This window comes from Vitis vinifera, chromosome 7 (genome assembly GCF_030704535.1).
Source record: "Vitis vinifera cultivar Pinot Noir 40024 chromosome 7, ASM3070453v1".
NCBI classification, from domain to species: domain Eukaryota; kingdom Viridiplantae; phylum Streptophyta; class Magnoliopsida; order Vitales; family Vitaceae; genus Vitis; species Vitis vinifera.
Genome location: NC_081811.1, coordinates 29,388,755 through 29,403,726, shown reverse-complemented (window position 1 = coordinate 29,403,726; position 14,972 = coordinate 29,388,755). Strand labels below are relative to the sequence as shown.

At 37.6% G+C, this 14,972-nt stretch overlaps 1 protein-coding gene across 2 annotated transcripts in view; it reads right to left on the bottom strand.

The window, feature by feature from the left end:
- LOC104879936 (uncharacterized) overlaps positions 1-14,972 on the bottom strand; it is a 43,276-nt gene that overhangs the window by 5,177 nt on the left and 23,127 nt on the right. For both annotated transcript variants that reach the window (XM_010654628.3, XM_019221350.2), the window contains 2 exons: positions 14,092-14,138; positions 10,840-10,981 (listed from right to left, as the gene is read on the bottom strand). In XM_010654628.3, coding sequence (XP_010652930.1) covers positions 10,840-10,981; positions 14,092-14,138 — 189 coding nt within the window. The remainder of the gene's footprint in view (positions 1-10,839; positions 10,982-14,091; positions 14,139-14,972) is intronic.

Below are 14,972 nucleotides of genomic sequence, written 5' to 3'. Positions count from 1 at the left end.
AACCAAACTTTATTAAAGAAATGGCTTTGGAGGTATCCTAAGGAAAGTTCTGCCCTTTGGCATCAGGTTATCTTAAGTATCTATGGGGCACATTCTAATGGATAAGACACTAATAATATAGTCAGATGGTCACATCATTGCCCCTAGAAGGCCATTGAACATATACTCCAAGTTTTTTCTACACACACTCGCTTTGTAATGGGTGATGGGACCATTATTTGTTTTTGGGAAGATCTATGGTGGGGGGATCAACCTTTTTGCTTACAATTTCCAAGATTGTTCAAAGTCACCACAACTAAAAACCGTCCTATTTTAGCTATCCTGGGTAATAACACTTCTCTGTCTTAGGACCTCACCTTTCATCGCAATCTAATTGATGTGGAGAATGTGGATCTTGAAAGACTAATGTACTTACTTTCAAGTGTTCATTTATCTCCTTTTGTTCTAGATGTGAAAGCTTGGGTTCCTTATTTTTCAGGAGTTTTCTAAGTAAACTCGTTTTTTTACGCCTTATCCAATTTCTCAGATTTTGCTCTTTTCTATCCTGCTAATTTTTTGTGGAAGTTAAGAGTCCCTTCTAAAGTCAGGGCCTTTCCATGGTTAGTGACATATAAGAAGGCAAATATCAATGACATGCTATAGTTGAGGACGTCTTTCACAACCCTTAGTCCTTATTGGTGCATCATTTGGGGAGGGTCTCTTCTTGCATTGTCTGATTACTTTGAGTTTGTGGCATAGGATTTTCTCACAGGTTGGGATGGATTGGGTTTAGCTAGGCAATATTCGTGATATGATGGTGATTTCCTTCAAGTGCTTTGGGAATTCTATCAGAAGCAAGACTCTTTGGAGGATAGTGTCTCTCTTTGTTGTGGAGAAAGAGGAACACTAGGATTTTTTAGGATACTTGGAGGTCGCCGAAGTTGATGTAAGACTCGCTTCAGTTCTTTGTTTCTATTTGGGTTTACTATACAAACATTTTTAAACCCTATCATTTGAGTGTAATTTCAATTTAGCTAGTTGTCGATTTGTACACCTTTGGGTTGGGTCCATAGGGTTAAGGTTTGTCATTCGTGTATAAGCCTTTTGTCCTTTTTGTATAGCCCTCTCGATTTAGTGGAGGTTTACTTTATTTTTGGTCAGGTTTATACATCATGGGGAGGACTTTTCATCTTTCTCATGTTCTTCTTTTTTAATACAAATGTTCATTTCTAATAAAAAAAAATTAAAAAAAAAAAGTTCTAAAGATTAACTGGGAAGTGCCCATAACATTCTACTACAACAACAAATCAGCAATCCATATTACACATGAGCTTGTGCAATATGGTCGGACCAAACATGTGGAGGTAGACAAACACTTTATAATTTGTACAGAGAGTCATATATATACACATATTCCTAACACTGAAATTAGTATCCTTCCTAACCTAATTACACAAAATCCCTTTGATTATGGGATTGTCCTTATTCACTTCCCAATTGCACTATTATACAACTACGACCTTTTGATTTCATACTTTCACACTCCCCCTCAAGCTAGTGAATAGATGTTTTCCATTCCCAGCTTGAATACACTTGCTTGAAACATTGTATTGTTTAAACCTTTGGTGAGTATATCTACAAGTTGGTGGTTAGTAGACACATAAGAGTACAAATCAATCCACTACCTAATTTCTCTTTAATAAAATGTTTGTCTATCTCTATGTGCTTCGTTCGATTGTGTTGCACTAGATTGTGTGCAATACTGATTGCAGATTTGTTGTCCTAGTAAAGTCTCATTAGGCCATCCTATTGAATCTTCAAATCTTCCAAAATGATCTTCAACCATAGTAATCCACACACTCCTTGAGCCATTGCGTAAATTCTGCTTATGCATTGGATCTAGCCATCACACTTTGTTTTTAACTTCTCCATGTTACCAAATTTCCACCAAGAAAGGTACAATACTCGATGGTTGATCTTTTGTCAACCACAGATCCAGCATAATCTGCGTCTGTGTATGCTTCCAATACTAGTCCTATGTTTTGTTTAAACAAGATGCCTCTTCCTGGAGACTCCTTGGGATATTGTAACACCATGTTAGCAACTTGTCGATGAACCTCTTTTGGATTATGCATGAACTGACTAATCACACTTACAACATATGCTATGTTCAGTCTTGTGTGACAGAGATAAACGAGTTTTCCTACTAAACGTTAATACATTTCTATCTACAGCAGCATTTTCCTCAGCCTCTCTAAGCTTATGATTAAGATCTATTGGTGTGCTTGCTAGCCTACACACCAACTTTCCTATTTCTTTGAGAAAGTCCATTACATATTTCTACTGAGAAATAAAAATGCCCTGCATCAAATGTGCAAACCTCGATTCCTAGGAAGTATTTCAACTTCCTAACTCTTTAATTGCAAATTCCTTAGACAAGCATTGCCTTAAAGTTTCTCTCCTTTTCGTCATTTCCCATCATGATGATATCGTCTACATTTACCCCCCTTGAATTTGAATGCTTGATGAACAACGTGTGATCTCCTTGACTTTGTTTGGATCCCATGTTTTTCATCACTTTGGCAAACCTTCCAAACCACGCCCTTGGAGACTATTTTAGCCCATATAGAGCTTTCTTTGATTTACATACCTTTTAGCGACTAGGTCACTTTCAAATCTAGGAGGAACTTCCATATAAATTTCTTCTTCCAAATCTCCATGAAAAGAATGCATTTTTTATGCCAAATTGTTGTAGATCCCAATTATAGTTAGTTGTTAATGATAACAAAATTCTTACCGTGTTCATCTTTGCAATTGAGGCAAAGGTCTTTAGATAATTCACACCATATGTCTTAGTATATCCCTTAGCCACCAATCTCACCTTATATCTCTCTAACGACCCATTTGCTTTATACTTAAAGAGTATAAACTCACTTACATCCCACTAGTCTATTTCCTGCAGGCAAATATACTAACTCCCAAGTCTTATTCTTCTCCAAGGCCTCCATTTCTACATTCATGGCTTGTTTCCAATTTTCATCAGATAAAGCCTCAGATAAAGTGGTAGAAATATGAATATTGTTCAAACTTGCAAGAAAACTCTTATAGGATTGAGACACCTTTTTAAATGACAAAACATGGGAAAGTGGATACAAAGGACGTTTAGTGCATTCCCTGGTTCAATTCTTGATGGCAATAAGAAGTTCTAACTCAAACTTAATTTGTAATGTCTCGATTTGTAAAGGAGGATGAAAATTTTTTACTTCATTTCCATAAGCTAGTTTAGATTCTTGGACTTGTCTAAGTCTAGGGACTACAACTTTCTTCCTTGAGTACACTTTGTCAATCATTCGATTCTTAGGAGCAGGCTCAATGGATGGTGACTCAGGTTCAGAGACAAGCTCAATGGGTACAAATATTGGACTAGAGACTTTAGGAAGGTCAATGAGAAAGGGATCAATGAAATAGGAATCCCGATCCTTGTCTTTCTCAATAGAATTCTTCCCCTGAAGATAAGGAGCAGGAAAATAAGACTCACTTTCATTGAACGTAACATCCACTGAGACAAAAAATTTTGGATGATGGATGGTAACAATTATAGCCATTTTGAGTTGAGGAATATCCCACAAAAATACACTTGATTGCTCTTAGGTCCAATTTTCCCCTGGACTGTGAACATGCACCAAGGATACACGATCAAATATCTTAGGAATGAGATGGTTTGTAGTTCTCACATTAGGATAGAATGATGAGAGTATTTTCATAGGACTTTTGAAACCTAGGACTCTAGAAGGTAATCGATTTATGAGATATGTGGCGATGAGGATTGAAACCTAAGACTCTGGAAGGTAATCAATTTATGAGATATGTGACGATGAGGACAACTTCTCCCTAATAAGATTTAGGCACATGTTTTCGGAACAAAAAAGCTTGTGTTGTATCTAGGAGGCGGCCATTTTTTCTCTCAGCAACTCCATTTTGTTGAGGAGTGTTAACACATAATGACCCATGAATTATTCCCTCATGTTGAAAGTATAAAGTTAGGACTTGATTGAAATAATCTCTAACAGTATTGGACTGAAACCTCTTGATAGTGACACCAAACTGATTTTTTTTATCATGTTATGAAACTTTGGAAGAACAAAACTCACATCAGATTTGTGTTTAAGTAAGAAAATCCAAAAGACCCTAACATAATCATCGATGAAAGACACAAATCAATGCACCCCAAATATATTAAGGACAAAGGAAGGGCCCTAAATATCACTATGAATTAGAGGAAAAGGTTCTAAACTTCTTTATTATTGATGGGGAAGGTTGAACATTTGTGTTTGGCAAGTTCACATACATCATAATGGAAGCTCTCAACATCTAATTTACTAAATAGAGAAGGAAACAAGATCTTAAGAGTTCTAAATGACGAATGTCCAAGCTTACAATGATGAAGCTAAATTTTTTTTGTTATTTAAAAGGTGATGCTCAAAAAGAAAAGATATGGATGACTCGCTTGGTGTCTCAAGGTAGTACAGCCCGTTTCATTCCTTAGCAAGTCCAATCATCTTCCCCAAGCCCTAGTCCTAAAATACACCATAAGTAGGGAAAAAGGTCACAAGGGAACCCAAATCTTGTGTAAGCTTTTGTATAGAAATAAGATTGTTGGACAACTTTGAAACATTGAGCACATTTCTAAGTGTGAGTATAGGCCTAATTTGAACATCTCATACACTTGCGATAGTGGTTAATGATCCATGTGTTATGGTTATTTTCCTACTACTTGAATAATAGTTTTTAAATTCGTGTGATGAATGGGTCATGTGATATGTGGCAACTAAATCTATAGCCCATGAATTGAAAAAGGTTTCATCCAAGACTCTTAATCCAATAAGAAACTTACTTGAATGCGCCAATAAGCAGGTACTTGAAGGTTTCACAAGAGTTTCCAACAAAGCTCTTAATTTTTCAATCTCCTCTTGATTGAATCCACCTTATTCCTAGGATTTTTCTTCAACTGGCTGAACAAAAGACAAGCTTGTTTGCCCATTATCCCTCTATTTCCCTCCATTGTAACCCCACTCTTTACTAGATGTGGTTGGCTTACCATTAAGTTTCCAACATTTTTCCCATGTATATCGAGGCTTCTGACAGTAAGTGCACCATAACTTATCCCTATTATCACGGTTTGAAGCCCTTAACCAATCACTCCGTTTGTTATTAGTGGTGTTAGCCTTCTGATCACTACCTTTGTTAGCAACCATAGTCAAGCCTTCCATATTCTGAGGTTCAAGCATGACACTTCTCCTTCTTTCATCCGCTCGGATAATAGAGATAGTCTCATTCAAAGTTGAAAGCTTTTTGCTAAGTATTTGAACTCGAACTTGATCAAACTCAGCATTGAGACCAACTAAGAAATCATAGACTCGATCTTTTTTAACATAATTTTTCAAGATTGCTACATCCTTAGGACATTTTGTCTCAATGCATCGATAGTGATCAAGTTCTTGTCATAGGTTTTTCAACATATTGTAATACTCCATGATTGTTTTGTTTCCCTATTTCATTGCTCCGATCTTGACTTTAATTTCGTACACTTGTGCTACATCTAGTGCCTTTGAGTATGTTTAGTGAACTGCATCCTAGATGTCAAGAACATATGTGTCACTAATTTCAGGCGTCATTGAATTCCACAACCATGCCATAATCAGTGAGTCTTGCTCATCCCAAGCATCAAATCGAGAGTCTCCTCTCCTTGGTCCCATTCCTAAGAGATGACTTAATTTCCCTTTTCCTTTCAGAAAGGTATGAACAAGCAACAACCATTTTAAATAATTTTTCCCATTAAACCTGTATGCTGCTTGAATATTCTGCAACTCTCCTATGTTGTGACTAATGATCACTCCTTCAGATTGAGCAATGACAACGATAGTTTCTGATATCTCAGACATTTTTTTTTCTTTTTTAGAAATAAAAACAAACTTTTTAAAACTTTTTCTTTTAGAGATATAAAAAGGAAGCTAATGGTTTAAATAACAGGTTTGAGTCGTGTTATAACTCTTCTGGACAGCAAGTAAAGGTCCCAATCTCCAATTGTATCAGCAATGTAGAACGACATCGATCTTCGGCTGCTTTACAATGACTTCGTGATTTGTACCTGTAGTGACCGTTACGAGGGTGAAGATGACATGATGGTAATGCAAGGTGGAGATGACTATGGCATGAAGTTGAGACATTTTGTGAGGAGCGACTGCAAGGCAAAGAGCAATGATGCAATCTCTGATCTATAATGTGACGATGACAGTTGTTGCTAAGGTCACTGGTGCGAAGTTAAGGGTGCGATCTATGTTTCGTGATGAGTTTGCAAGGATGTCAGTGGTGCAGGCATGATGACTACAACGTGACGACAATGACGGCTTCGGTGTTGCATTCATAATCTGATTTGTTGTGATGGCTCAACTTAGACAAGAGGAAACTCTAAGATCAACAATGAAGGCTGAAAAAAAAATTTTTTTTTTTTTTCCTTTTCCCAAATTTACTAGCCTAAAGCTCTAATACCATGTAAAAGAGATATTTGAAGGAATAAAAGGGTATGGAATTCCTTTTTATAATTCTCTTATAATCAGTATAAAGAGTCATATATATATACACATATTCCTAACACCAAAATTAGTAACCTTTTTAACCTAATTACACAAAATCCCTTTGATTACAGTATTATCCTAATTCACTTCCCAATTACACTACTATACAACTATGACCTTCTGATTTCATACTTCCACATAATGTAATCCCTGATTCATAGGGATTTAATCCTTGATTTACAGAGATTTAGTCTACTAATTTTTAGGGATTTGATTTAAGGTAGTTTCAATTTTCTATAACACTCTTATGGCTTATCCTTTTGTAAATAATCGGATGTGTATTGTATTCAAGAATGAATGAGATTTTCTTCTCAAATTTTCCATAAAAATGTCAACTACTAACACAGGTACCAAACAACTTAAAGCCCCAAAGCCATGTATGCAAAGGAACTAACAGCATTCGGGAACTAATAACAGAAAAACACAAGCAATAATATTGTTAAGCATAACTTAAACTTCCTCCTAAAAAATAGGCAAAAGATGTTTTAGATGAACAAGAAACATTTTGATTTAAACAAAAATAAGATCATATTGACCCATAAAGAATAAAAGTTCACCACAATGTAACAATTCCTTGAAAAACTACACAAAAATATGGTTGCATTTGACTATGGTTATAATCAGGGAGCTAATAGGATCCATCTTCGAGCTAGATTAAATTTTAAAAGGTAGGCACTAGGATTTAACTTCGCATTAGTGAATAGGCAACAAAATTACTGAGATATACCCTTTAAACATAGGCTTTAATCCAAACCTCCTGGCCTATCTTCAGTGTTTGAGATAAACACACTAATATTCTGTAAATGCAACCTTATCATGGATACTTCTATCAATCACTAACTAATTACAATTCAAAAAGAGCATATTATAGACAACAATTGTCATGCATTTCACATCTTTTAAGTAGTAATTATGCCTAAAATGCCCAATTAATACGTTGTTGCCCTTACAAGAGTTACTAACGATTTTTGTGAGGTTTGGAGTCATTTCAAGATGTGATTTTGATGCATTGAGTGACAAAAGAGGTGAATCGAATTGAAGAGGGTGAATAATGTGGATGATGAAGAAGAAGCAATGCAATTAGTTTAGATCAGCATTTGGGCTGATTGGAGGTAGCTAACTTGGAGTCAAAAGAAGAAAATGAAAGAAATGATAGAGGAGCTCAAAAACCATATATTGCAAATTCGCATGATCATGCAAAAATTTCACATGACTGTACGAATTGGACTAGAGGAGAAAAACTATGTTGTAGGCTAAGGAGGATGTTTGAATTGATTTCGCATAGCCATGCGAAATGGTCCAAAAAGTGTTTCAAACATGCTACTACGACTCACCTTAGAATTTCGCATGACCATGCGAAATGGGAATATCTCATGTGAAAGTGTTGCAATTGTGCAAAATGTTCAAATTTCATGCAAAATGTTAAATTTCTAGGTTTCTTTGAATTTAGAAGATTCTGAAAGACTTCTTAGATGATGCCAAGTATCCAATTATGTAATCTTCTTATAAATAGGACTTGGACACTCTTATTTAAACAACCTTTTTAACACTTTGAATTTTGGAATTTTCTAGAAACTCTTTCTCTCAACACAATTCTTTATTTTCTTTCATTTTCCCTCATTTTCTCAGTAGCCAAACAGGTCTTGTAAGACCAAATCTCTAAGCATGAGTGGCTAAATCTCGTTTTTCTTGGACGAAGGAAGATCTAAAGGCAAGATCTATGGTGAATTAGAGAAATAAGTTTTAAGTGCAAAGGTAATTTGATCCAATTGATTGATTAATTGAATTTTAGAGATTTTTCTCTTTAAATTATCTTGAATGACTACTACGATGCAAGCTAGGTAGATTCATTAAATTCTTAAATCTAGATTTAATGAGATTGAATAGTTGCATTATGTGAATCATTGGAAGATGATTTAAGATGAATTGAATATATAATTTAAATTGATCTTTTGGATTAAATCACCTAATTTGAAGAGAAATTAAATCTAGACTTAAATCTAAATAAAAATTGGTCCATATGAGAATTTAGATTTTCAATCTAACTTGATGAAAAATAGATCTCAACTCCTATTTACCATATTGTTTGTTTTCTAGAAAATTCTAACTACAAGATTTTCTTTTTCTATTAATTTCTTTCTCAAAGTTTGATTGTTTTCAACTTTTCATCTATAATTTTTCACTATCTCATTTTTTCATCATCGTTATCATCTCAATTCACCCCACTTTCTTTCTTGATTGCTAAACACATTCATCATCCTAGTGGACAACACCTAAAACTGCTATATTATGGTAACTTTTGCTAAAAACCCTTTTCGATCGGGTAGGAGTTACCTTAGCATAGTTAAATTAGGTTATAAATTTTGTTTTGATACAAGAAATGACGAAAAATCAATCGATCACTATCCTATAGCCAAGTTTGTTTGAATAATATGAGGTTGTTTGAGCAAGCCTTGGTCAATCATTTGTGGTGAAGTTCTCATGCAACCAAAAATGAAATATAAAATAAAAATAGTTTAGATCAATAACCTTTTTAATTAGAACCTGCTTCATATCATGTTGTGCATACAAAGGAAGGATGCGATATCCTTTAAAAAGGGAAAATATGCATTAGTATATAAAAGAGAAAAACATTGTCCCCACAATAAGAAACCCTTGATTTCCCATCCCTAAGAAAACAAAGCACCAAAACTTAAGGCATATGAAACAAAATGATAAGACAAAGGATTCCTCTGTTGGCTTGGTTAGCCTGGCAACTTCCTGATTAGCTAATATAGGTTCCCATAAGAAAGAGCAACCCAATCTTCTACAAGGTCCACAATCCCACACATCCAACGGTTATATCTCAAGACCCTCTATAACCATTAGTTACCCAAGAGAAACTCCATTGAATCCTCTTCCACTAGTAAATCAGTAGCATTCAACTCTTTTATTGAGACCCTCAAGTTAGAAACTATTCCCACCTCAACTGCTAGCCCACATCAGGGATCTCTTTAAAGATCAAAGAAACCCAACACTATTATCTTTGAATGAGTCCAATTAATACATATCTATTCCAAATTGCCCAAGGAACATCATTGAAATTACGCTTCAAAACACAACCATTTCGAGCACCCCTTGCCTAAACTATGAGGCAGACCAAACTCCAATCTTGTAAATTACGTTAAAGAAAAAAGAAAATTCTGGAGAACTCCTCGATAACTAGCAACCAAAGAGTTATGAGAGAGTATATATACTTCCACAATTCAGTTATTGATTCCTTCCTATCCTTAATGAACTTAATATCATTTCTAGTCAAACAATCCACAAGACTACTCCAACCCCAGTTGAGCAACAAGGCCTTGCCTTCAGGGTATCTTTTCCTATCCTCAAAGATCCCCATGTTATTTTCTAACCAAACAGACACAAGGCCCTCCCCCACCCCACCAATAAAGCAAAGTCCTCCCCCCAACCCCCACCATCAACACAACGAGGCCCTCCTGAACCCACCCACACAACAAGGCCCTGCCTTTGGGGCTCTTACCAAAACCTCACAAAGATATGACTGTCACAACAAATCACATATAAGAGCTACCTAAGCTATCCCTACTGTTGAGAAAAGTCTTTACAATAACTCTAGAGCAAGAGGACAACAGAGGCAAAAATGGTTTTTAGATCCCCCACCCTAAGCACAAAATATAGTCATGTGAGATAATTGTTTAATAAGGTTTTTGGAGTTGAAGCAAAATATTCAATCAATAATATCTTAGCAAAAAAGATTTGAAAAATGTCCTATAAGCTTCCATGGAAAGGATACATCAAATCCATCAACATAAGATAAACATGACAGTGTTTTTGTGAATGCAACTTTAAGAAGGACGGTTTGGATCAAACCATCAAGTAGTAGCTCAGCTGGTCTGAGTGTTGTGAAGTCATGTGAGAGGCCTCTGATTCAAACTAATGTAACAGAAAGGTAAGCCTCTCTCATCAGTCATCCCATTGAATATCAAATTTGATCACATATCCCATACATCAAGCAAGTTTCCACTCCATTTGAAACCCAACCTAATTAAACCATACTCTAGTCTCCAATGGAAATATTTTATCATGGGGAAGAACTCAAGAATTGCTCAGAGTTTACTACCAAATTAAAACGGAAAAAAACGTGGGGGGGGGAAAGCAGAAGTAACCACCAACTTTTAAGCAAAAGGAAAAACACTCTTACAACACAAAATGCAACACATACCTGGAGAATTTTGTAAGCCATTAAATGTATCTGAGCTCACAAGAGAAGCAAAAATATGTGTCTTGTCTAAGGTATTAGTCTTTTGTAACTTTTGCCTCCTTGAGGACGACTCCAATTGACCCTGCATACTTTCATTCTTTCCCTGACAAATAAAGAACAAAGTTATATCATATAAAATAGTTCTATGAACATTATGCAACAGCAGATATAAGCCATAGTTTAAAAAATACAAGGAGAGCAGATTAATCCACTATCTAGCTTCAAGGAGGTGGAAGGTAAGCTAGTAGGAGTATCTGTGAAAGAAGTAAATGCTTCTCTTTTTGGATAAAGTTTGGGGATTCCAACCTTGGGCATTTGTTAGCTGGAGTGGAAGCCTATTGCAGAGATGATGGAAGGAAGTTGTGCACTAAGGCTTGGGTGGAAAATGGTAAAGAGTTCAAGCTGGAGTGTCGTTCTAATAGGGCAGGTAGATTCATTTTCCATATGGTGAAATCAGTGGAGGGGAAGAGATTTACTTTGTGCTTCCCTGAAGGAAGAGGGATACCCGGGGGGTGGTCTGTGCTTGCTGAGAAGCTTCATTCTTCGGGGGTGGGCTTTTCTGGCTTGGTAAGGTTGACTCTTGGGTCAGTATTTCCTAGTGTCGTGGATAGTGGGGATGTCTTGAAGAAGGTGGCAACTGTTTCATACGTCAAGGCTACTAACTAGTCTATTGGAAGAGTTGGTGAAGCAATATGGCTGTAGGTGGGGGCGGAAGAGGTTCAACAGAGAGGATTAGTTGAAGCGTTGTCTGGTTGGATGGTGGGAAAAAGGACCATCTTCTTGTCCAGGTTTAAGCTCTTTAAAGGGTTAGATTCAATTCAGTTGGCCTTTGCAAGAGGGAGTGAAGATTTGCTAGTTGGGAAGAGCCCTCTTGTTGTTTGAGTTTGAGACTGTTTCTGATGCTGAGAGAGTTCTCTCGAGGGGGGCTTGAAGGTTTCAGGACTCGGTGTTAATGTTGCAGAGGTGAGCCCGGAGATGGGCTGTTGTTGGAAGAAGCAAGCGAAACAGGTATACGTAAGGGTGATGGGGCTCCCTCTTCATCTCTGGAGCAGGGAGATGTTTAAAAAAATAGGTGATGGGTGTGGAGGCTTTGTGGCAGTGGATGAAGACACCGCTAGTTTTCGACATTTGCAGTGGGCTAGTGTGCTGGTGCAATCAATTGGGAGAGAAAAACCAAGAACCCTGCAAGTGGTGGAAGGTATAGCAGTGTATGTTGTTCAACTCTGGTGGGAAATCCTTCCATGGATCTCCAATGTGGAGCCAATGTGTTATTGCACAGAGAGTGTGGCAGGGGAGAGGGGAGAAGGTAGTTCATGTGCTGATGAGGGAGTAGGGAAAAGGAGACTATGGAAGGAAAAGGGAGTTTTGGACGTGTCTCCCTCTGATTGTTTAGGTGGGAAAGATGGTATGGTGTCTGAAAAAGGTTTTGTAGAGGAGGCAGGGGGCATCGTTGACTTGGAAGAAAGGATGACAAAGGGATGTGGTGGCTTAGATTTGATTAAAGGGAGTTTTGTGCCTATGAGCAAGTTGTTTCCTGAAACCCCGCCCAGTGGGCCGATTGGTGAAGGTTCTTTAAATTTGCCCAATGAGCCTTTAGTGTTAGCAGGTGGGCTGGTGGGTGAAGGCTCTTTAAATTTGGGCCATAGGCAATCAAAGCTTAAGTTGCTTAAGTTGGGGAAATAGGGCTTTTGGTGGGGGTGGATGGTGCGACAAGGGCAGTTGGGGGCATTTTCAAGTTGTATGGGTTTTCCAACGTCGTTGGTCGGTCGTTTGCCCATCGATAAAGCTTTGATGAAAGAAGGTGATAGATTCCAAGGTAAGTCCCAAGGTAAGTCCTTTGGGGGGGGGGGGGGGGGGGGGGGCGCTATTCTTCTTCTATTCCTTCTTTGGTGGGTGGGATTGAAAGGGATCAAGGGCGGAGGGGTCATCTTCCTGCTTCCAATTAGTGGAGGTTGAGGGTAACGTCGGGATGGCCTCGGAATCCCTTCGGATGGTATTGGTTGATGGAAGTTCAGTGGATTGCATGGGTTTTAAGGGTAAGGAGATTATGGTAGAGGAAGTTATTACTTACAGTGAGGAGAGACAACCCTGGTTTGAAGGTGAGGAGGTTGAGGGATGGGAGAAGAGGGAGTTTTTTGATAGGTTAGCTACCGTTAGTAGATTTTTGGGAATGTCAACTGAAGGCCATGAGGAGGAGATTATGGTGATGCTTAAGCAAATAAAGGCTCGTAAGGGTCTTAATGGGCATGAGTGTGACATTTGCATCTTCACAGTCTAAAAGAGAGCTGAAGAAACTGGAATGGTCGGTGAGCTATAAGGGCACAAACTCAGAGAGTGGTAGGGTTAATGTTTGGGGGGCAATTTCTGCAAGGGACTCGTGAAGTTAAGAATTTTGTCTTAGAATGTAAGAGAGGCCAATGACAATAACAAAAGAATGGTGTTGAAGTCTTTCATCAAAACACATAAGGTAGATTTGGTTTGCATTCAGAAGACCAAAATCCAAGATATGTCCTTAAGAATGGTGAGAAGTCTAGGGACAGGGAGATTCATTGAATGGGGTGCGGTCAATGGGAAGGGGGCATCTGGGGGGATTGTAGTGTCCTGGAATAGTAGAGTTCTTGAGTTAGTGGGTATGGAGGTTGAGGTTTACTCAATTTCTTTCCGGTTTAAGAATTGTGATGATGGTTTAGTTTGATTTTTTATTAGGGTGTATGGCCTTACACAGAGAGGTGTTAAAAGAGGATTTTTGGGCGGAATTGGGGGCTATAAGGGGACTATGGAAAGACCTGTAGTGTATTGGGGGTGATTTCAATGTTATTAGATTCCCTCAGGAGCGTTCTGGTGGCAACCAGAGGCTGACTGCAGCAATGAGAAGATTTTCAGATATCATAGACGAGCTTCAACTAAGAGATCTTCACTTGTTAAGGGGTCCTTTTACATGGAGGGGGGGGGGGTGGTGCAAAGGCCCTTCTCCTTTCAGGTTTGAGAATATGTGGCTCAAGGAGGAAGGTTTTAAGGAGTATCATAGTCATAATTCACAGTAGTTAAGCATTGAGATGCCAGGAGATGCACCAACTAAATGCTTATCTTGATGCCGAAAACTGTTAAAGATATATCCATATGCTGATTACATTTGAAAATAAAAGTACTTAGATCTGACCAAAAATAGAACTACTTTGTTGAATGCATACTTTAACCAACATGTATGAATACCTGTTCTGCAGATAATGCCTTTGCCAGCCGATCTGAGCACTCTTGCTCTGGAGGAACATTTAAAAAATAGACCATTAGTTAATTCCAACATAAGCAAATACACACATATAAACACACACACACACATGCATATGCATAAAATAACTTCAAAAAAAATTTTTCTTACAACCCTCAATAAATCTTTATGGAATCCACTAATCCATGCTAGACTGCATATCATTAGGCCCTATCCATAAACCAAGTATAGAAATTTTAAACAGACGCCTAATTTAGAGTACCGTACAGATGGCACAGTTTCAGATCGACTTGAAAATGAGTGTGACATGCATGAGAGAGACATCTAATTCAACATTAGGCTTCCCAATATATGGAATGTTACACCATAAATATTGTTATAGAGATTTACACAAGCTTCATATAACACCAAAAATTAGACAAGCAAGTCTCCTAAAAGGTGTACCAAACAATTTAAAGCTTTAAATAAATCTTTATGGAATCCACTAATCCATGCTAGACTGCATATCATTAGGCCCTATCCATAAACCAAGTATAGAACCCAATATCCAAGACTATTTAGAGTAGTCGTGGATAAAAACATTTCTATTTCTTCAGTTCTCGGTCCATCTCGGCCTTTCTTGTGGAATCTGAATTTCCGCCGTAACCTGTCAGATTCTGAGATTGAGGACTTAGAAGGCCTCATGCGGTCTCTTGATGATTTGTATCTCTCTCCTTCGGTCCCAGATGCCAGATTATGGTCATTATCCTCTTCAGGGCTTTTTTCAATCAAATCCTTTTTTCTAGCATTATCTCAATCTTCTGGATCTCCTCAGAACTTTCCTTCAAAGTTCATGTGGAATTCTCAAGTTCCTTTCAAAGTGAAG